At 49.5% G+C, this 23,426-nt stretch overlaps 1 protein-coding gene across 28 annotated transcripts in view; it reads right to left on the minus strand.

Moving 5' to 3' along the window:
- Nucleotides 1-23,426, minus strand: part of EIF4G3 (eukaryotic translation initiation factor 4 gamma 3) — a 1,432,461-nt gene that overhangs the window by 211,339 nt on the left and 1,197,696 nt on the right. For all 28 annotated transcript variants that reach the window (XM_086921648.1, XM_086921654.1, XM_086921652.1 and 25 more), the window contains 2 exons: nucleotides 18,700-18,917; nucleotides 2,042-2,157 (listed from right to left, as the gene is read on the minus strand). In XM_086921648.1, coding sequence (XP_086777774.1) covers nucleotides 2,042-2,157; nucleotides 18,700-18,917 — 334 coding nt within the window. The remainder of the gene's footprint in view (nucleotides 1-2,041; nucleotides 2,158-18,699; nucleotides 18,918-23,426) is intronic.

The raw sequence follows: 23,426 nt of genomic DNA on the forward strand, positions 1-23,426 counted from the left end.
TGAACCAAATTTTTGTCTTACTTAGGACAGTCTTCTGACAGATGTTGTTTGCATCTCTCCTTGTCTGGTGGCAAAGTCTCTCCCGTGCCCTGAGCAAACATCTTCTCCCTAGCTGTATGTACAACTAGGAAGTTAGGCAGTAAGTGGCATCTTGTATAAAGTTGGTCATTAGGAGCTGGCTTGGACTTTTTCCCACTTTTGGTGTTACCACCCTAGCTTTGAAGTTTTCTGTGGCACACTTAATCATGCTCTTTAGTTTGGGCGTCAACCATTCCGTCCTGAACAAGTTCTCCATCAAGGAATCGTCCTCCTCAATGACATGGTTTCACTTTAGTGTGACTTGCTGCCCTCTGGATGACTGCATAGTAATTTGCTAGATCATCTGATGGTGAACACTTTCTCCTGAGGGTCCAGGATGCAAACCTGCCAAGGACCGTCACCCAAGGATCTTGGGCACTGACCTCAGTGCACCAGAGTCAATATGGTGAAAGTGAATGCTCTGGTAGCAGAAAAACAGGGCTTGGTAGAGACACAGAGCTAGTGTCCTGTCAGCATTTTGCTTAGGGATCGGAAAAGAGCTATGCTGTCAAAGACGGTCTCCACAACAGTCAACTTCCCACTCTTAAGAGGTGTTTTGGTCTGTACCTTGCACTCATTTGTGGTATTGCCCGAGAGTTAATGTAAATATTTCATTGTCTGAGATCAGGCTGTTTAGGTAGACCGATGGTTGAGGTCGGTTCACTCAACATCAAAGCTGTGGTGAAAAATGCTTTGAAGCGGACTTCAGTGCCGAAGCTATGGTTAGGTTCCTGAGGCACAGAAGGTGTTGGCTGACTGAAGATTGGTGCCCTGTGCTTGTGGCTGCTCTAGAGTGGTGGCAGTGCAGAGCAGGCTGAGGGGCAGTGGTCGATGTCATTTGCTGAGGTGTCTTCAGTGCAGTCTCTGGGATTTAAACTCCTTTCTCTCAACACCGATATCCAGCCTGTTCTCAAGTTGAGCCGCAGAGGGACGATCTATGGATGGTGTTGAAGGTGTGGTGGTCTTTGGTACAGGTTATGTTCTAAGTGCAGGCTTCAATGGAGCCCCTAGAGACGATTCATGTCTATAGTCTGAGCTCCTTAAGAACACAAAAATCTGGGCTCTGATCTCTTTGGCTTGCCAAAAAACTGGGTGGCTTTTCCCATTAAAGCAGATTCCCTACATGTTTTCGGAGCTTGGACTAGCTGTAGGACCTTTGAGCTGCATTCTATATTACATCCATGACCTTCCCTTTGACATTTCCTGCTAATGACTAATACACTACTGCTCTACTAATTCTTCAAAGTGGAGGACCGGTTTCTGGGGCGCTAGGATTAAGCTCACAGGACCTAGATTTCAAAGATCACTTGAATTTCCGACGAGTTTGTAAGAACTTTCATCACTTTTAGTGAACTGTCTTCTAAGGTTAGTTCAAAAACACTTCACGATTTTCACACCTGCACTCTTCAGGTTTATATGGCAGGTTCGGGTAAATCCATAAACTTTATAAGATAGTAACATGTATGCATTTGAAACTGATATTGAAAGTAAAGTGCCAAAGCTACTATTAAACCTACTCAAAGGTTGCAAAACAATTGTGGCTTGGGATAATCTCTCCAATGCTACAAAAAAAGCTTTAGTTTCTGCCTTCAAGTGATTACAACAGGGCCATGTCGGCAAACAACTGAACATATTTTGTGAACAACTCTAATGGCCTTAGTGAGTTAACCACATCGATGCTGCACCTATTCCTCTGCTGTGCTGGACAGCAATAAAAACGGGTGTGGTCATGACGAGCTCAGCTCGTCATGAGCACAGGAGCACTGTGCTGCATGACGAGCTGAGCTCGTCATGAGCATCGAAGGGGCTAAAGAAATAAGTAAAAGGTCAAGATGCAGAATCCACCAGATTTTAAGAAGCTTTTAAAGTATTATTGAAGATCCAGCACAAACAAAATCAGTTGAGTACATATCATATAAAGGATTAAGCACTAGAACTAAATGCTGACGACTATGGGTCTCACCTTAAAATCATTGATGTGCAGGAACTCATCAATGATGGCCTTTGATTTCTTCTCCATCTCTTCTTCAGGTAAGGATGACTTTTCCTGCTCTGGTGCAGGAGCGACCCCAGATTTGACTTTTTCAGGATCCAAAGACAACACATATTATTGAGAAAAAGTGAAGTAATACCAGTGTAAATAAAGTAGAAGCACATCACAAATATGCAGGTTATACAAACTCTGTGATTTGAGGTGAAACATTGATGCCCAACACTTAAGTGATCTGTGATCAGAGGGTTAGATCTCCTGTCAAGAGTGCATTTGTTATGTTTTCAGACTGTGAAAGACCTGTTAAGAGCTCAGTTGATCTGGTACTGAGGGAGTGGAAAGGTACACAGTAGAGTTATTCCATATGAATGCTGAAGACCAGCACTCCAACAGTTCTCAAAGTTCTCATCTCCTTGGTGATTCCGCAGAATGCTAGGTTAAAGAAAGAGTTCTGGGTGGCATGGTCAAGCTATACCATCCTGCCCTGTAGATTTTTTCTGGATATCACTGACTGTCCCCCTCCTGCGAGCTTGAATTTCATGAACTGTCAACTGAGAAGTTCCATCTTTTTTCTTTTCTGTCCAACACAACATGGGCAGTGCTGTTGTGGCCCTATATAACTCCGGCCAGGCTTTCAGTGTGTTCATGTTTCTGCCCTGTCCCGTTTCATTTAATCTGAATCTCATCCACTGGCCTGTCTGTTACATGGGAGCAATCATACCTTTTACAGGTATGTAGACATTCAGGTTCGCTTGAATATACAAGGTAAAGAAGAAAGAACTGCCCCATAAACACCAAGGACTGGATGCTGGGCACTGCTGGACGAGTATTTCGCAAAACGTAATCCTTCAAAGTTTTTAATTCTACTCACACAGAACAATCTAAGTAGCTGGAACTGTTGTCTATTGATCTATTCGTTGGGTCTAAGCCCCTAACCCACTTATGCTCAGTTTGGTGAGAATTCTAGGCACTTCGGTTGACTTGGGCTCCATCTGTGTCCAAAGTCTGTCTTCATCACATAAAAAACCTAAGTAGTACATATGCTTTTCTCAGAGTTGCGATTTTCCATGCAGTCGGGTCTAGGCTTAGTACAGTAATATATTTTATTGGTGTTTGACCCAAAAACTACTACTAGACAACAAGATAGCCATCAGCTCAGGTACTGTCTGGATGGATGACATTTGAGAACTTGTCTGTAAGATTAGGAGAGGTGCACTGGACTCTATTATAAAAAAATTTAAAAGGTCACATTTAAAGATCTTTGCTTTATACAACACATCTTTTACAGTCAGAGAGCAGGATTCGCATGGAAAATCTAGGCTCCACCTGTTATGAGAGGAAAACATTTAGTCTCTACAGTCCCAAGAGAAACCTTCTGATGAATGTTGGAGCTGTACAAATAGCCCTACAGATCAGATCTGTCCACCGATGACAGGGAGAAAGATAAAATGTACTCCCTTTGTGAATGAAATGGCCTTTGCCCTCTCAATTTAGGCTATGCAGGAACTAGCAAAGGAAGGACGTGACTGACATTACAGGGGCACAAGTTGGTTAATCATCCATCAAGCTCCCCTAAGATCTGTGCTTACCTTCATCATTCATCTGTAATATATTAAAGGTGCATATGTGCCAGTGTGGAGGGAGGTTCGTAGATGGTGAATAGAGGGGATCACACAGATCCTATGTACCTGTTTCAAAAGACGATGGCTTCATTTATGAAGGCAAACAATGTTTGACATACAAAGCTGGAAATAATCTTTTTCGAGACACTTTACTGAAGCCTGTTGGATGGAGGGAGGTCGTCGGAGGTCACCTGTATACAGTATGTAGTCCCCCCAGCCTCGAAAAGACTAATTTGAAGGTAGGTGTGTTAAGAAGCAGTCTTTTCAAAGTAGGCCCACCACATTGCGCAGCATGCCCATGTAAGCGAACTAGACTTCACCATTTGCCAAGTCATCTGTGAACTACAAACACATTTATTATTATTAAACTTTTTTATAGAGCGCGTAGTCACCCTGAGGTATCCCAGAGCTGAAGATCCCTACGTCTGTGGGTCCGGGGGCAAGGAGGGGGGGGGGGGCGTGGGGAAAGGAAGACAGGTTCAGGGGGAGATAGTTAAGTTAGGGGAACAGGTGAGTTTTCAGCCGTTTCCTGAAACGTAAGTAGTTGGGTTCTGTTCTCAGGTCTCGGGGGAGAGCATTCCAGAGGCGTGCGGTGTGGACCGAGAAACGTCTTCCACCCGTGCGAGCTTTCTTGAATCTGGGGAGGATGATTAGAGACTCCTTGTCCGATCGGAGGGATCTTGGGGCTTTGTATGGTCTAATACATTTTCTCAGAATCGGGGGGCCTTGATTCTGCAGTAGTTTATGCGCCAGGCATAGGGCTTTGAATATCACTCGTTCCCTCACTGGGAGCCAATGAAGGAGCTTCAGTGCTGGTTTAGCAGAAGCTCTGGCAGGGGTGTTCGTGAGGATCCGGGCAGCAACATTTTGGATTCTCTGTAATTTGTTCAGAGTAGCTTCGGGTGCGCCCAAGTAGATTGAGTTGCTATAGTCAAGCCTGGAAAGTATAAGGCCTTGGATTAGGAGTCTTTGCGAGGTGGGTGGAAGTAGGGGCAGAATCTTTCTAATTGATTTCAGTAGCCCGAAGCAAGTACCGGCTACTTTTTTTGCTTGAGTGGTGAATGAAAGGTCAGTTTCGATCCATACACCCAGGCTTTTTACTTCCTGTTTTGGGTCTGGGGGGGGGGGGGGGCCCAGACAGGAAGGCCAGATGTTCTGGGGGAAGGTGAGTCCTTTCTGACCAAGAAGGAGAATATCCGTCTTTGAACCATTCAGTTTTAAGGCTGAACTGTTCATCCACCCTTGTATCTGCGTCAAGCAGTTGAATAAGTCCGCAGGTTGTTGACTAGGGTGGGATAGGGAGACAACTAGTTGTGTGTCATCCGCATAACTGACGATGCTCACTCCGAACGGGGTGACGACCTCCTCCAATGGGGACATGTAGATGGTAAACAATGTGGGGCTCAGGGAGGAGCCCTGAGGCACCCCACATTGGAGGGGTGTTTCGAAGGAGCGGGTGTTATTCTCCCAGATCTGGAAGGAACGTTGGGCCAGAAATGAAGAAAGCCAGGATAGAGCGGTGCCTTCCACACCTACCCTCTTGAGCGGTTTGATCAGGAGTTGGTGGTTGACGGTGTCGAAGGCCGCGCTCAGGTCGAGGAGGATCACTGCCACTGATCCTCCTTCGTCTAAGAGTGCTCTGGCCTCCTCCACCGCCGCCAGGAGGGCGATGTCAGTGCCCTGCCCTGGACGAAAACCTGTCTGTGAGTTTTTTAACCGGTTATTGGATTCAAGAAACTGTGATAGTTTCTTGTTTACCAGTTTCTCAGCAATCTTGCTGGTCCCGGGGAGAAGGGATATTGGTCTGTACTTGGCCAATTCCGCAGGGTCCAAGGAGGGTTTCTTTAGTAGCGCTTTAACAACTGCCGCTTTCCAACTAGGGGGGACGACTCCCTGTTGTAGAGAAGCGTTGATCAGATGGGTGAGGGGAGGGATGATGATGGGAGCTACTTCCTTGAGGGTCCGTAGCGGGGCGGGGTCCCTAGGCGAACCGCTTTTGATGGTTTTTAGCGTATTCTCTACTTCGGTGGTTATTTGCCCCCAGGAGGATAGGCAGGGGGAGATCGGAGTGTCGGGGGGATCGTCATTCTCGCTCGGACTTGCAGGAGGGATCGAGTCGAGGATTTTTTGGATCTTTTCTTGGAAAAAGCTGGCTAGCTGATGGCTTTTTTCCTGGTCTGCTTTGGGGTCTGGGGGGTTTCTGGGGCCGGGGTCGGGGACCTTGAGGAGTTCTTTCAGGATGGTAAAAGTTTCTTTGCTGGAGCAGGCGGCTTTTCCAATTCTTTCCTGAAAGAATAGACTTTTTGTCTCGCCAATGGAAGTTTTGTATGTTGATAGGGAGGTGAGATAGGCATCCTTATTAGCATTGGATTTCTCCTTCCTCCAGGAGCGTTCAGCTCTTTTGCAGTCCTGTCGTAGAGACTTCAGCTCTGGAGTATACCACGGGGCAGAAGGTATTCGTTTGGTATGTTTGAGAGTGGCGGTTTTGGGGAGGAGTGTGTCCAGGGAGGATGTGATCCAGGAGCTAAACTGTTTATCGGCCGTAATTGGGTCGGAGGAAAGCGTTGGAATGGAATTTGAGAGAATGGTGGCCCATTCGGTTGGTACAAGTTTGTGCCAACGTCTGTCAGTGACCTTGATTTTCACGGATTGGGGGGTAACAGTAGGAGACTCCCAGGTGATGGGGATTAGAAAGTGATCGGTCCATGGCCGAGGTAAAGGAGGACTGGTGGTAATATTGGCGATATTGGTGAGGACGGGATCTAGAAGGTGTCCCTTGTCGTGGGTGGGTTCATTATTAACCAACCGGATGTTAAGTGCCAGAAGGTCCAAAAGCAGGTCGGAAGCGGTCCGGTCTGTGGGATCTGTGAAGTAAAGGTTGAGATCGCCTACGATGAGAAAGTTGGAAGCGAAAGAGGCTAGTTGTGAAACCGTTTCGGTGACAGCATTGAGGAATTTCCCAGGAGTACCCTGAGGGTGGTAGATTAGTAGTCCCGAAAGGGAGTGCGCCGGGGAGGTTTGGAGGGAAAAATGGCAGCTTTCGGAGTCTTCAATGTTGGCGTCGTTGGTTCTACAGATAAGGTGTTCTCGGTAGATTATGGGCAACCCGCCTCCTCTTCCTCTGGGTCTGTGCAGGGTTTGGATGAGGTAGCCTGGGGGAAGGGCGATGACAATGTCCGAATCAGAACTGTCGGAAAGCCAGGTTTCCGTGAAAGACAGTGCGTCTATGCCTTGATCTTGGATCATCAAGTTAATTTCAAGTGCATGCTTGGGGATTTAATACATGTTCCACACATGACAATAGTAAGGGAACCCAGAAAGTGGCACGGGACAAACCTTTAACCAGAGAGATCCTGTAGTAACTATTCTCCCAGGGGTAAATATTCAAAAATGCCTGTGCCCGTGATTATCAATTCAGTTGGTATTCATTGCATAGCCTGAGTTGGTGGATCAGCAGTCAACTTCACTCTGAAATGGGATATACACTTTGGTAATCCCATCAGTCATCAGATTACAACTCTGATGACAGGCAGTAAAATAAAAGGGTCACCTCGAGTGGCCAGCACTATTGTCGAGTTCACCCATGGAAAAGATATTTAGAATAGCTCTTTTCTTGTGGAGATAAGTGACCTTATCTTGAACTGAAGGACTTTCTAAGTATTGTAAAACCCTGTTCTCTGTGCACATTTAGTGCTTACTTGTGGACTAATGGATAGTGTTGGTACATGAGGCACATAGCTGAGGAATCAGAGGCAGCATGTGCTTTTGCACACTGTGCTAAGTGCCCAAACTGAGAGAGTACTACAGAATTCATATCCGTTTTGATAACCTAGAGATTGTACTCTTGTCAAGTTCAATGTTGTCCACCCATCGTGGGTGGCTTTTGTGTTGCATAAAACAAATAATACCCTTGCACTTTTCAACAAAGGGTTAATTAATGAATATGTTTGTAGCTTTAACCAAGGACCAACTCTCCAACTGCAATTAGTTCATCATTTTAGTTCAAGTAACACTAAACATGGTCAGGTGGTATTTGTTTGGATTTCTGGTGAAGGATGGCTGCAAAGTTGACTGATTGGAACGGGAATTTAAGAGAACTATAACATTTAGTTAAGCTGCTTTATGAGGGTGGACATTTGGATGAATACCAATTTCTTGCTGTTAAAATCAAGCAAAACCAAGGAACCAGGGTTGGTCCTTTTCATGGGGACCTCAGACACTAGGGTCCTGTCCTAAACTGACAGATACGGCCCGCAATCTAGATGTTCGGTTTGACTCTAAATTGTCATTTGAACCTCATAAAAGGATTCTAATGACTACTTGCTTCTTAATCATGAAAGAGCTAAAAAAAAGAGAAACGATTTTACCACTGATTACTCAAAACTCAAGGAATCCATTAGGAAGTGGGAAGGAGGTGTCCCTACGGAGGGTGGGAACACACTAGGTGTTTTTGGGTACCCCTCACACACCAACAGGCCCCTTGGTGTCATGCTTCATCATTGGGGTCCTCGCACCCCTCTACGGGATGTGGCGTGCTGCGACCGACGGTTACGTAGGAGCACTTATATTGGCTATGTGTGGTGTAGGTGAGGGAATTGTAAGTGAGTGCTGTGGTGGGGTTTGATAGTGAGTGGAGTTTAAAAAGTGCCTGGCTCGTGGGGTAGCAAAAAAACTTTAATTAGCTGACCTGTAAGGAGAAGGACAACGATTTGGTACTGTTGGTGTGTGAGGGGTACCCAAAAACACCTAGTGTGTTCCCACCCACCATAGGGACACCTCCTTCCCACTTCCTAATGGATTCCTTTTGTTTATAAAACTAACTCTGGGAGAACGAATCCATTTCAAGGTAATTCTCTCTCTCCCCTTTTTGTTAACATTTGTACTCAAAACTCAAGGCAGCTATTAACACAAGCCTTGATTATTAGCAGTTTAACTCTGTATGCCAGTCTCCAAACCTGTTTTACAGATTGCGGCTAATCCAGAACGCTGCTGCCAGATTGGTATTTGGCATTCGGAAATTTGACAGTGTTTCCACTCAATATAAAAAACTTAATTGGCTCCCCGTACAGAACAGATGCTAATTTAAAGCACTCTGCTTGTCTCACAAAGTATTCTATCTAATGTTAGGTAAAAAAAAAAAAAAACAGTGAAATATGTTCAAAAAGTACATCCTGTCCAGACTGCTTTGTTCTGCCTCTGTCAACTTAGTAATTGTCCCCTAAGATTCGGGGTACAAAAATGTACGGACAAGCTTTTTCAGTGGCCTGGAAAAAACTGCAGATTGAATTACGTTCTGAAACCTATATGGTTAAAATGCGCAGGTCTCTAAAAACGCACAAGTTACTACTTGTGTAACGATATATCTGTAAGAGACATTAGTTAGTGATAGATTCCTTACCTTAGAATATCCCCAGGCGTCAGACTGGATCCGGAAACATTTGCATAGCAGTACCCTTGCGCGTCGGTAAGCGTCGTCTGCGGCTCAGCGTCCGTCGTCGGCGTCGTGGGCGCCGTGATGCCGTCTTTGGAGTACTTAGACGCCGCCTCCGCGTGCTGACGTCCGTTCTTAGACACAGCTTTTCCGCACCAGAAACGCAGAGCTATGCTAAAAACCAACACTGGTGCCTTGAAACTAGGGCCCTGAAAGGGGATGACCTTAACCCTAGATATCGGTTCGCAAAACGGGGAGGATGGGTGGGTTGGTAAGGAATCTATCACTAACTAATGTCTCTTACAGATATATCGTTACGCAAGTAGTAACTTGTGCATCTGAAAGAGACACGTTAGTGATAGATTCCTTACCTTAGAATAGATACCCCAGCAATACCAACCCCGGTGGTGGGTCTGCGAACCAATAATCACAATAGAAAGTCCTGGAGGACGGAACGGCCAAAGAAGCCATCCCTCCGGACTTGACTGTCCAGGCAATAGTGTCTTGCAAACGTGTGCAGCGAGGCCCACGTAGCCTCCTGGCAAATGCCCGGCAAGGGCACACCTCGGCCCAAGGCAGTTGTAGTCGCTGTGGCTCGAGTGGAATGAGCCCTCAGCCCAACAGGGGGTTCCTTCTTTGCCAAGGAGTAACACGCCTGGATACACAAGATGATCCACCGCGAGATGGTCCGCTTGTGTACCGCTTTGCCCTTCTTAGCGCCCATGTAACCAACAAAGAGTTGGTCATCCACCCGGAACTGTCGTGTGCGATCCAGATAGAATGAGAGCGCACGTTTTGGGTCCAGACGATGGAGCCTCTCTTCCTCTCGAGGGATGCGGAGGCGGAAAGAAGGTGGGCAAGGTGATGGATTGCCCAATGTGGAAGGCCGTGACTACCTTGGGTAGGAAAGAGGGCCTTGTCCGTAACACAACCTTGTCTGGATGGACTGAAAGGAAAGGAGGTTTGCAGGATAGAGCCTGGAGCTCACTCACTCTCCTGGCAGAGGTGATGGCTACCAGGAAGGCAGTCTTCAAAGTAAGAAGGCGAAGAGGACAGTTGTGGAGTGGCTCGAAGGGAGCACACATCAGAAATGTAAGAACCAAGTTCAAGTCTCACTGAGGCATCACAAAGGGAACAGGTGGAAATGTGTGTGTGATGCCTTTGAGGAATCGATTTACAATTGGGGACTTGAACAAAGATGGCTGATCAGGCAGCCTTAAGAAGGCTGAAAGGGCAGAAAGATAGCCCTTGATAGTGCCTAGAGCAGAGCCCTGCTGGGCAAGAGAAAGAAGGAAGAGAAGAACCTCAGAAAGAGGGACAGAGAGAAGATCCACAGCCTTTGCTGTGCACCATGCCACAAATCTGTTCCACCTGCAGGCGTATACCGACTTTGTGGAGGGACGCCTGGCTGCCAGAATGATGTTACAGACCTCAGGAGGCAAGTCAAATGGCCTCAACTGTCACCGCTCAATCTCCAAGCATGGAGGTGGAGACTGGACAGGTTCAGATGGAGGACCGTCCCCTGCTGCTGCGACAGAAGGTCCTCCTGAAGAGGCAGACTGACATACTGAGTAGCTCGGGATACCAGTACCTTCGTGCCCAGTCCGGAACCAAAAGGATCACTTGTGCCCGGTCGCGCCTGATCTTCTTCAGCACTCCGGGCAGAAGTGGTATAGGCGGAAAGGCGTACAGCAGACCGCTACTCCACTTGCGACGAAAAGCGTCTCCGAGCGAGTGCCGCCTTGGAAATTCCAACGCGCAGAACTGATGACATTGCGCGTTCTCTTCGGTGGCAAATAGATCTAACCAAGGCTCTCCCCACTGCAGAAAGAGACCTTGCGCCACGTCCGAGTTCAGACGCCATTCGTGATAAATCATGCACCGGCGGCTGAGTTTGTCCCCCCTGGCGTTCAGAGAACCTGCCAGGTGTTGAACCACCAGAGTCACGCCCTGATGTTCCAGCCATTGCCAGAGGCGCATAGCCTCCTGGCATAAGGTCCACGATCCCACCCCGCCCTGTTTGTTGTAGTACCACATGGCGGTGGTGTTGTCCGTGAACACCTGCACTACACTCCCCCGGACAGAGGGGAGGAATGCCTTCAGTGCAAGACGAATCGCCGGCAGCTCCAAAAGGTTGATATGGAGCCCGGACTCCGCCTGAGACCAGAGGCCTCTGATCTCCTTCTCTCCCATGTGGCCTCCCCAGCCCTGGAGGGACGTGTCTGTCACAACCACGTGCTCTGGTTGGGGAAGGGAGAGTGATCTGCCGCTGACCCAATCGCGGTCCGTGAGCCACCACTGCAGCTGTCTCGCAGTGCCCTCCGAGATCAGGACATCAGGGCCGGCCCAAGGCATGTGCAAACTGTGCACCTGCACAGGGCCGCCAAACCCGAGGGGCCGCCACGACGACCGACCGAGCCGAGGATCGGATTCGGATCTATCACTGGCGGCCCCCTGGCAGGATTTCCAAACTCCAAAATAACTTCCTGGTGTATTGTGCTGGGCTTTATTCAGGGGCGTAACACAGGCCCCCGCAGCCAACGCATTGCAGGGGGGTGGGCCGTGCTCCGGGGGGCCCCGTGCTCCGGGGGCGGGGGGCCTCAGTCAGCTTGGGCAGGTGGCTGCTTGATTTAATTCAAGAGGAGGCAGTGCACCATTTGATTTAGAAAGAGGCTTGCTTGCTCCAACCAAGCCTCTTTCATAAATTAAAGGATGCACGGCCTCCTCTTGAATTAAATGGTGTGCCCCGCCCCCAGTGCCAGAGTATTTCGTCAGAAAAGGTGATTGATTCCTGGCGCCCGCGCCGCTGACGTCACATCCTGCTTCCGTTTGTTTGAGGCTGGCTAGAGCTATTTGCTTAAAAGTATGGCGCTCGCAGCAGAGCTGCCTGCTTGCACCGTCCCGCCGCATCCTGTTCAGCTATCAGAAGAGCTGCAATTAAAATCAAACAGCCACCCTCCCCCTTGCCCCTCTCGTGCCACGGGAAACTAATTTGCAGAGAGACCGTCCTCGCCACAGAGAGGCCAGTAATCTTCATTCCTCAATCGCCTGAACAAGTTGGTTCTACTACCCGATGCATGCCATGTCTGTTCCAGTGTGAAAGACAATGATCTGTCTCCTAGGCTTAAAGACAATGAGGTAACGTGTGTTAATTTTTTTCAGTGTAATAGGGTTGATTTACACTTATTGGGGCATTTGCAATGTCCTTAAAACGTTAATAGTAGAGAAACACTTTAGAAAAGAGTGATCAGTGGTCCATTGCAGGACTCAGGTTTGTTCCCCTCGCTCACTGCTGAAAATATAGTGTTAAGAGGCGTGTTTTTCTGAATTGACTTGGAATGAAATGCGATCCAGACCGTGGACATTTAAAAATATTTTATTTCAGCAATACTGAAAGCGGGAACGGGATTACCTGTATTTACTGGCAGCCAGGTGCTTTTCGAACAGATTAAAAGTACTAAGGCTGCTGGCGTCAGATATATGTAAATACAGCTGCATATTAATTTCAAATAAATGTGTGCCTAGGGGTAATTATAAAGCGCTCTGATACCCCATAGGGTCTTGTTCGCGCTATACAAAATGGCAAAGTAAAATAAAAGTATACTTGGAGACTGAACCTCACAATGCTAAACTTAAGCACCACAAGGCCTGTTTCGCTAGATAGCCAGAGGCCTGCTGAGCAGCAAAAGCCTTAAACTGGAGCGAACAGTCAGAGACAGGGGTCTTGTGCACACAGAGTCAGAGCCATGGGTCTGGATGATAAATTTGAGGGGTGCTGCACAGAGTTTGGGGCCTGGGCGCACTGTATGCAGTCTGAAGCTTGCTGTACACAGACATCCTGTCGCATGTAGGCAGAGTCTGAGAGATGCGGCCTGAGCCGTGATCTCTAAGGTCTGCTGCACCCAGTTATACAGTACACACAGACGCAAGCCTCCTGCACCCATACATCACAGCACACAGTTCACTGTGCACACAGACGCAAGCCTCATGCATGCACAGAGCAACATGCACAGCTACACGGTGCACACAAACGCAAGCCTCTTGCACCCATACAGAATAGCGCACAGTTCACTGTGCACACAGACGCAAGCTTCCTGCATGCACATAGCACCGTGCACAGCTAGAGTGTGTACACAGAGTCAAGCCTCCTGCACCCATAAACCATAGCGCACAGCTACACTGTGCACACAGACGCTAGCCTACTGCATCTATACAGTATAGTAAAGAGCTACACTGGGCACACAGTTGCAAGCCTCCTGCATGCACATAGCATTGTGCACAGCTACACTGTGCACACAGATGCAAGCCACCTTCACGCAAACAGCCTCACACAGCTGTACATTCTATGATTCCCACTGCTACACACAGAATTAACCTGCAGTCTATTATACATAGAAAGTAAGGCCTGCAGCCAAAAGGGGTAGTGCAATAAATGCTGGACGGTTTGAGGCCTTCTGCTCATGGGGCCAAGACCTGATGCGTGCAGTGCTCCGAGTCATACAGAGATCCGAGGGCACACCAAACTCAGCAGTCATTAGTCTGTCTGCAAAGTTGTGCCACTCATTTAATTTACTTTATTAGGAGCGCGTGGATTCTGATATTTGTTTCCCTTGCCTTCATTGCGTGATTTTGCTTGCGAGAAAGTGTCACTCATAGTTGTTGAATGTCACTCATAATTACACTGAAATTATGAAAATGTCACACACAGCAATCTGAAATCTTGGCAGCTCAACAGATGTTTCCTTGTCTGTGCGTCTTCAGGGTGGGGCATAGGGTGGGACTGTTGACCAATGCCATACAGTCATGCGCATTGCGCAGCAGCACAATTAAAAGTGCGCGTGAGGAGTGAGGTGAGGCATCCCAGAACCCAGCCAGACTACTGAGAAAGGTCGTCACCGTGCCGCGCCCCAGCCATAATTTAATTATTACTAGCCCCTGTCTTTGTCCTCTTCTGCTGCCCGCTTGCGCCTGCCACTGAAGCTGTAGGCCAGGCCTCAGGTGAGTCTGTCCGAGCCCGATCAGGAGTGGTCCGTGGTGCCGAGAAGCCTCAGTGGGTGGGTGGGTAGGGTGGGAATTAAACCATCCGCAGCTTCTTCCTCTTGAGCCCCTGCACGCCTATTCTTTCTACCCCTTTAAATCCCTATCTCCTTAAACCCTATATCCCTGTAGCCCCTCTCGCTTTAAACATTTTTTCACCCCCTTAATTCCTCCATTCCCTGGGTAGTCTCTGCAGCCCCACCTTCACCTCTTACAATGATGGCCTTAGATCAGGGTGTAACACACTGTTGCCACATACCTAGGAAGTAGATACTTTGGTGGTGAATGAGGAGGAGGTGGGGTGTGTGCAGTGCAAGTCCTCACTTGTACAGTACCTCCGAACAACTAAACTAGAACTTGGAGTTTTAGTCCTCCAGGAACTGAAGAATGCTCCCACTGCACCCGTGCCTCTCCCCTTCTCCCCCACCATGGATGCCAAAGCAAAGTGTTAAACACTCATGTATTGAGGGAGGTACAGGGCGCTCCCACAGGGACAAACACATTGGGGCGATCACCCAGAGCTTCGGATATGGTCAGGGGTCACATAGAGAAACAAGCGCTCCCACAAAACCCTAAAAGGTCTTCCAAACACCCTGCCTTCAGATTAGTTAGATCAGCCCATAACCTAAACTCCCCTGGTGGTTTCTCTCACCAGGTATCTAGGCCACTCCGTATGCGAATCCCTGTGGGGTCCTTACCACTAGGGGGACTACCCGCGAGGAGAACGGGGAATCCTCACATTGGCAGCCAGTGCAGGCATGTGTATCATGATGAAGGAAGCTGCCTTCTGTGCCTTCTTAAGATGGTGGATCTAGGGAATGGGCTACCAGTTATGCCTACTTCTAGGATACCAGTGTTGCCGGGAGTTATTGCAACCACCCCAGAGAAGGGCACCGTGTTGACCTAGTGCTTTGCCCACCACCAGATTTGGAGCAGTGCTTAATTTGCATAAAAAATAAATGCCAGGGCTGTCATCAGGTGGACACTGCACATTGCCCCTGCCAACTGCAGCCAGTGATAGTGACAGCACAAGTACTAACATTCACACTCTTACAAGAGTGACAGTTCGGACTGTTTCAGGCCCCAACACAATAAGAATTTCTTGGGTGGCAGGAAATATTCAATTTTAATGTATATTGAGTTAATAATTAACTGTTGCTAGGGTCATCTCTAAATTAGCCAGACTGTATGGTATTTCTGAGCTACGTGCTACATAAGCTCAACCCAGTGAGCGCTATTACATGTCTGCATGTGGTGTACATTATTGTAAAGTGTTTTTGGGTGCTACAGTGCACCACAACAGTCAGCTGTATGCTCTGTGAGGTGCACATTCAACATACATTTGTAAACTGCTTACAGAGGCTTAGTTTTTTTCTTCTTCCAGTACCCCCTGGGCCCCCACTCTGCCTATTCCATGCATTTGAAATTTACATTTAATACTGTAGTGTGAGAATGCTTTTCATGAAAAGGAATATAAAGTAGGCTTGCTAAAAGAAAAATGCCAGCTATGTGTTTAAAGATCCTGGAATGACCTCGTCTTGGCACTAAATAGGGTTATAAATAAAAAAGTATGTATTCATTTGTAATGTGACTTTTGTGTCTTTGTTCCCTTTAATTATCAGTCATGGATCTAATCATTCAGACATCCCTAGAACACAATTAAAGTGCATTCTATTTATATTTGCTGTTCGGAGTACGCATCGATAAGTGCTCAAAATACGGCTTTAGGTGACGGCTTATTTTTGTAGGTGGGGCAAAGTAGTAGGTGGTGGGTCGGGCACTGGGGGGCCCCCTCATTGTGCTTTGCAGGGGGGGCCCCCTCACGTTTCGTTACGCCACTGGCTTTATTAATGTCTATTCCGACCTCGCTCCAGCCGGTCTCTGGCTGGCTCACGTTGTACCTCTCAGCCCCTCCCTTTGCCTTCACACGTCTTCGTGTTCCACTGCTCCCCGCATGGCTGAGCCTTTCACCTTCAAAACCCCGGCTCTTCCGGGGGCCCCCACCTACGCTCCCTGCACAGGGCCACCATGAGCCTAGAGCCGGCCCTGAGGACATGGTCGGACAGGTTGCCCTGATGCTGGGCCCACTGAAACTTCAGGTCCCACTGCAGAGCCCGCATCCGCCACCGGGCGTGATGCACCAGAAGGATGCAGGAGGCCATCAGCCCCAGAAGCCGCAGCGTCAACTTGACCAAAACCCGGGATAAAGGCTGGAAGACTGGAATCAGAGCCTGTATATCCCGAACCCGCTGTTCGGGTGGGTAAACCCAAAACTGCGCCGAGTCGAGAACCGCTCCGATGAAAAGTAGCTTCTGAGAGGGACACAGGTGTGACTTTGGCACATTGATGGAGAATCCCAGCTGGTGCAAGAGGTCTGCCGTCGTCTGGAAGTGGCTGACGACTGTCTGGGGTGAGCCCGCCTTCAACAACCAGTCGTCGAGGTAGGGGAAGACTGACACCCCTAACCTGCGCAGATGAGCTGCGACCACCGCCATCACCTTTGTGAACACCCGTGGGGCGCTGGTAAGGCCGCAGGGGAGCACGGTAAACTTAAAGTGCTCGTGGCCTACCGTGAACCGCAGGTAACGCCGGTGGGCTGGCAGGACGGGGATGTGGAAATAAGCGTCCTGCAAGTCCAACGCTACCATCCAGTCTCCTGGGTCCAGGGCAGCTAAGACCTGAGCCAGAGTCAGCATCTTGAACTTCTCCTTCCTGAGGAAGCCGTTGACGTTCCGTAGGTCCAAGATAGGGCGTAGGCCCCCTTTGCCCTTCTTGGGTACCAGTAAGTAGTGGGAGTAGCAACCACGTCCTACTTCTGGCCCAGGAACGCACTCAATGGCCCCCTTAGCCAAGAGGGCCGAAACTTCCTCCTGCAGAAGCCGCAAGTGATCCCCCGATACGCGGTGGTGTTGCGATGGCATGGCTTGAGGGGTCATCTCGAAGGGGAGGGAGTAGCCCCTTCGGACGATCTGCAGCACCCACCAGTCCGAAGTGACAGTGCGCCAGTGAGAGTGGTGATGGCGAACACTCCCCCCCACTGGGGTCACATGGGCCGAGAAGCACGGAATAGGAGGGTTTAGAGGCGGATGCTGCGGGAGAAGGTGTGGACTGGCCTCGCCGTTGTCTCCGACCGCCTCCACGGCGATTTCCACGGCCGGCACCACGCTGGAAGTTAGTTTGCGGCGAGTGGCTGGCAGCATGTGTGGGGACGCCCCTTCCTTGGCCACGAAAGGAGCGAAAGGCACCCGATTGCTGGCGCGGGGCCGAGAGGCCCAATGACTTAGCCGTAGCCCTGGAGTCCATAAAGCGGTTAAGCGCATGGTCTGCCTTGTCGCCAAAAAGGCGACGGCCATCGAACGGCATGTCCATCAGAGTGTTTTGGACATCTACCGAAAAGTTGGCAGACCTGAAACAGGCGTGACGTGGGGCCCGGGGCCGAAGCACCCGACGGTGTCGGGGCCGAAGCCCCCGACCCGCTAGGGCCCCCAGACGGGTCCGCTGGGCCCGGAGGCGCCGCGGAGCCCGGAGGAGAAAGGGACCTCATGGCCATGAGGAAGCGCTCTGTATCCTCTGGCGTCGCGTCTCCCCCAGGGACCGGAGGGTGTGGAGCAGGACGCGGCTCCCGCGACCCCGAAGGAGCCGCGTTGGCGGTGTTACCCGAACCCCCGGCCGCATCACGCGAGCGTCGGGGGGAGCCAGAAGAGCGATGACGCCTCTTCGACTTCTTGTGCTTCTTACCCAACGACGACTATGACCCGGAGGAGTGGTGCCGACTCTCGGAACTGTGGTGGCTCCGAGCCCGCAACCTGTCCCTCGACCTCCCGTGGGACCGGGACCTCTCACGGCGCGGGACCGACTGCCGGAGTTCGAGTTGCCTGCGTAACCGCTCCCGCCTGGCTTTCGAAGAGAGGGCCCCGGCAGTCGGAGCAGGTCTTGTCGTCATGGTCGCGCCTAGACAAGTTAGGCACAGGTGGTGCGGATCCGTGACCGACATCGTGCGGTCGCAATCCTCACAGTGCTTGAAACCAGGCATCCCTACGGCACCGATCGGAGTCGAGAAGACTTCGAGATATGATCAAAAAGATCCAAAAAGTTAGTCAAAAATTGACTAAGGGTTACTGCTTTTTCCAGATCTGTGCTTGCTGGCGCGGAAAAAAGAACTGACGTCAGCACACGGAAGCGGCGTCTAAGTACTCCGATGACGTCAGCACGGCACCCACGACAGACGCGGAGCCGCAGACATAGCCTACCGACACGCAAGGGTACTGCTACGCAAAAGTTTCCGGATCCAGTCTGACGCCCGGGGATATTCTAAGGTAAGGAATCTATCACTAACGTGTCTCTTTCAGATATTAATTTTCACAGATATGTTATAATTAGACACTTGGTTGTCTCAATTCATGATCTGAACATTCTGTGCAATTGAACTGCAAAGCTTAGACGCCTTACCATAGCGCCAAGAAACTCGCAGGTAATGGCGCGCGCTATAAAATAATAAATAAATAAATAGCCTCTGCATTTCTCAGAGCTGCTTCTCCTACCCGTCATCTTGGTCTTGGCGCGCTCGGCCTCTGCTGTGCTCCGCTCCAGCTCTGCGTTGCCTGTCAGTTGCTTAACAGTCTCCAGGGTCTCTCTTCGCTGCTCCTCTTGCAGTTGGTTGTCCAAGAGCTCTTTGCTGCTGCTGCCCCGGTGGAAAGCGCTGGACCTGGCAGGCGACGGTGCAGACGGCTTGTCTTTTTTCTCTCTATTGGAGCTTCCTCTGTCGAGAATCAAAAAACACGCATTTCAGACATACGCCAGGCAAACAGACTTCATAAATAAACGTGCGGGGTCTCTGGCCAGGACACGCTGGATTGATCAGGAAGGAGGTTGGTGGTGTGTGAAAGTGTGAGGCGCACAGGTATTCAGAAATGGACAGCCAGTGCTTTAAATGGGCCGGTACTGGCCTGTACGGTACGGAGTACCGGCACTTTTTTATTTTGAGGGGGGACAGAACCGGCACTTCTGATGAGTGACGTGAGAAGTGACGTAATACTTTAAATTTGAGAGTACAGGCACTTCTTACAAACAAGCAGGTACTCTGGTGCAGAGTACCTGCATTTCAATTTTTCCATTTCAAGCTCAGCGGACAGCAGTTATCCAATTCACTCGTTAAACTGCACAGATCACAATGGATGTTAAAAGCGTTAAACGACCGTACCGACCAAAAAAGTACCCAAAATAGAAGCACATTTTTAGTTTGTTAAACTATTTTGACACTAACATGATATGGCATGACGTATGTGAAGACTTTAACCAAAACGAGTGAAGAGAATTGGATGTGGGGCGCTAGATGTTCAAATACAACAAGAATAGTGGTGCATTTGAAATAAACACAACCCAAGCACAAGCAGTGTAAGAGGATATGGCGAGGTGGAAAAGGATACAAGTTTAGGATAGATGCGAGGTTGTCACTTCCCAGACTAACACTTTTGAGAACCCTGTGTCCCCCAATAACTCTTAGACCACCACGCTCAACGAAAGACAACTGCAAGTATGAGTATAAATCGTTTTTTTTTTTTTTTAAACTCTGACCCTTTCCAAGGTCGCTGTTCGCAGATAAATCGGCTGAAAAGCACAGAATGACTGCCATTGACGTGTACAATTGTAGAGAAGAACGTAGAAGACAGCCACTGTGAGAAGTTGGCCTGATATATAATGTTCACTATTCTAGTGAGCACTTTGTATCAGTCCAAACAACCAATCACCATAATGGGTGGGCATCAGTCTTAGTGACTGCATTGAGACCTCTGTAGTCTACGCAAAACCTCATCTCTTTCTTACCACCCTGGGTGTGAGGCTTTGGCACTAGAACTACTGGACTAGCCCAAGGGCTATCTGAGGGTTCAATGACTCCCAACTCCCACATTTTCTGCACTTCTGTTTTGATGCAGTCTCTAACATGATCAGGCTGCCTGTAGATTTTACTCTTAGAGCAAGAAGACTCACCTGGTCAAGGTTAGTTTATTGTCCCAAAGTTTGGGGGGGGGGGGTCATGTAGGAGAGTAGGGTCTGCAATCCTATGATCACCCAGATTTTTTGCTTTTGTTTAACTGGTTTACGACTTTCCCTGGCTGTGGGCCTGCCAATCAGACCCACAGCCTAGCTGTTCTCTCACTAAATTGACATGTGTACCTTAGGTGCATTATCCAATTGGGACTGGGCCACCTTATCAGACCCTGTAACTCAGGGCATAGGTGTACCCAGGGCCTACCAGGGGCTGAAGCATGTATTATGCCACCCCTGGATGGCCATCTAAATCTGACACAACTGGCTGCACGACAGCTGGGGCAAGGTGGTGTACTCACCCTTTGCTTTAGATATAGTATTCCTATATCTAACCCTAAAAATGGACACACAGATTCCTATCAGTCACTCCTATGGCAGGCCTTGACAATCCTGAAGGCAGAGTGCTTGGAATCGTGTGAAATGGTGCTCTGGCATGAGCTGAGCCCGTTTGCAGCTTGCGGAACCAAGTCCTAATAGCTGTTCCATGATAACGCATACCATATACTCTTAAGTGCATTATAATCCTTGCGGTTAAATGCTATCTCTGGTATTGCTTTATCAAAACATGTCGAGTAAGGTGTCATACGAATTGGAATACTAACCCCTCGCCAATTCTGGCGACGGGGTTAGCATTCCACCCTTCTAGAGGGACACGACATGTATGTAACTGTGAACCCCGGTTAAAGTTAAACGAAGCCTCAGCTCCACAAAATGGATGCTGCCACCACGGACACGAGTCTGGCCTCCTGCTGCTGGGAGTCCTTCCAGCGAGGAGAGCTTGGACAAAGGGTTTCCTGTCAGGGGCGGTGCTAGCACCATCCCAGACAGGGTTTTGTGTATCCTGGGTAGGCAGGGCTTTACAGGAAGGTGACTGCAAGTGGCACCCCGGTGCTCACTACGCATCTGCCGGCTAGAACCAGTTCCAGGGGCACACCAGCCCCTGGCCTGGGGAAAGTCCGGCATGGGAGAGGGGTGTAACCACCCCCCTTCCTGGTCCCACCCCTAGGGCAGGACCTAGTCGCGTACCCACCCCTTTCTTTAGGATAAAGGCAGGAGCGGGGACCCTTCCAAATTAGATCATCTTTGAATCCTGAAACTACTTTCTACGAAAGGAACTCAAGACTTCTTCTCAAGATTTCTCCCTTGTGACTAAGGAGTAGTCACCCTGCATCCGCAGGCACCATCTAAGAACTCTGCGGTTTGCTGCACGTCCTTCCTCAGGAATCCGACTGACCAGCACGACGAAACCCGGCTTCCCCGGCACCTCTGACCTCTACCTACCTCTACAGCTAAGCTGAGAACCGTAGGTACGACGAGACCTCGAGGGACCGGCCATCATCAGAACTGCACAACTTCTATCCAGCACGACCGCCGAGGGATCCTCTGGTGAGTGCTTTGGGGTCCGAGAAGCCCCGACCCTGAGCAGCTCCAGCACCGAAGTCCAGCCTCCCAGCATCTCCACGATCTGCGTGGGGCCCTTCTGCTTTTTGCTGCTCACCGCGTTGTTTGGCTACTAGCCCGCTGGCTTGTGGCCTTCTTAACGACGCCCGACGACATCACTACTGCTGGTCTGGTTGCTCCAGACTGGCCATTGCTCCCTTCCAAAAGAGGAGCACCCCGGACCCTCCTGGTCCACTCCAGACGCCATTTTGAGTCCACCGCGTGGGCTTGAATTTGCCAAGACTTGTTGCCCCAATCCTGGGTCCAGCGACGTCGACAGCTTCATCCATCGTGGGACAGCTCGCACCTCCATCCTGGTCGCCGACAACGCCTCCTGGTCCGTGAGATCTGCAGAGCACAGCGTCGCCCACTCACCTAGTCGAGGTGACTACCATCCGGTGCCCTCCTGGTGCCACCTGACTACTGGCTAGTAGTCACGAACTTGGTCCCCTCTGCTTTCAGGTGTCATCCATCTTCGATCCAGGCTTGGATCACTCGAACTCTCGTCACTGGTCGCCTGCCAGCAACTTCTTTCTTCAGGCTCCTGGTCCGTCTACGAGGATTCCCGACGTCTTTTGAGACATATGCAGCTGCAGCCCCTGGGCTAGGTAAACTCGGCATTTCGGTGCCCCAGCATAGCCTCACTATCCAAGGGTCAGGATCCACTGTCGTTTTCGATCTACCTTATCGGGTTCGCCCGAGAACACTAACTTTGTCTTTACTAGCTCCCATAGACTTTGTCCCGCATCCCGCGTGAGAGTGCACACTCTGCACCCGAGTCCCCTAGGCCTCCTACTAGTAATCTGAAGGTTCAGTAACGTAGTCCTAGCGATTCCAAAGCCTATTAGTCCAGTACTTACCTGCTAGTAATTTCGCATTCCACTTCCATAGTATATGGTTTTCCGTGCCCCTCGGGTATTTGTGTAAATTGTGCAACTTGAAGTATTTTCGTAAGAGTTTTGTTGTGTGCTTAGTACCCTGTCCTCATAAAGAGTACAGGGCTGTTGTGATTCTAATAAATACACTGTTTATTTTCATAACACTTGTGTGGTGTCCTTTCACTTGGTGTTCAAGGGGTATATGTGATGGTATAACAGCTGGCTTAACACGCCCTCTAGAGTTTAGCCCGAAGACTGCTTGTATCCACGCTACTAGGATAGCTGGTCTAAGGTTGACTTACAACCAATCACCATAAGGGTTGTTTGGACTGATACAAAGTGCTCACTAGAATAGTGAACATTATATATCAGGCCAACTTCTCACAGCCACCTTGGTTAATTAACAACAGGCACAAATCGGAGCTTGCAATGGAAACACGCAGTAGATTGGCGCCCAGAAAGCACTACGGCTGTAGGTATTTAGTGCAATTTTCGGCTCTGCCTCAGACCTGATTATCGATTCAGACGCCAGCAGGTCCGGTTGGGGCGTAAGCTGTGGAGACTTTTCCACAGGAGGGTTATGGTGCCCGTAGGAACAAACGCTGCATATCAACTGCCTGGAGCTGCTGGCAGGGTGCTTCACTGTGCATGCTGGACCAAGGAGCAGGGTCAGTCATTTGTCCTGTTGAAAATGGACAATATATTGGCGGTCAGGAATATCAATTATCTGGGGGCACCCAAATGAAGGTGATTTCGAATCTTGCGACAAATATATGGCAGTTTTGTCTAGACCATCACATTTCAGTGACTGTGGAGTATCTTTCTGGACGGGATAATCAGGTGGCAGACTTGCAATCGCGTCACTTCAGAGATTCAAGTCTGTGGAAGTTACATCCAGACGT

Source organism: Lissotriton vulgaris, chromosome 5 (genome assembly GCF_964263255.1).
Source record: "Lissotriton vulgaris chromosome 5, aLisVul1.2, whole genome shotgun sequence".
Taxonomy (NCBI): domain Eukaryota; kingdom Metazoa; phylum Chordata; class Amphibia; order Caudata; family Salamandridae; genus Lissotriton; species Lissotriton vulgaris.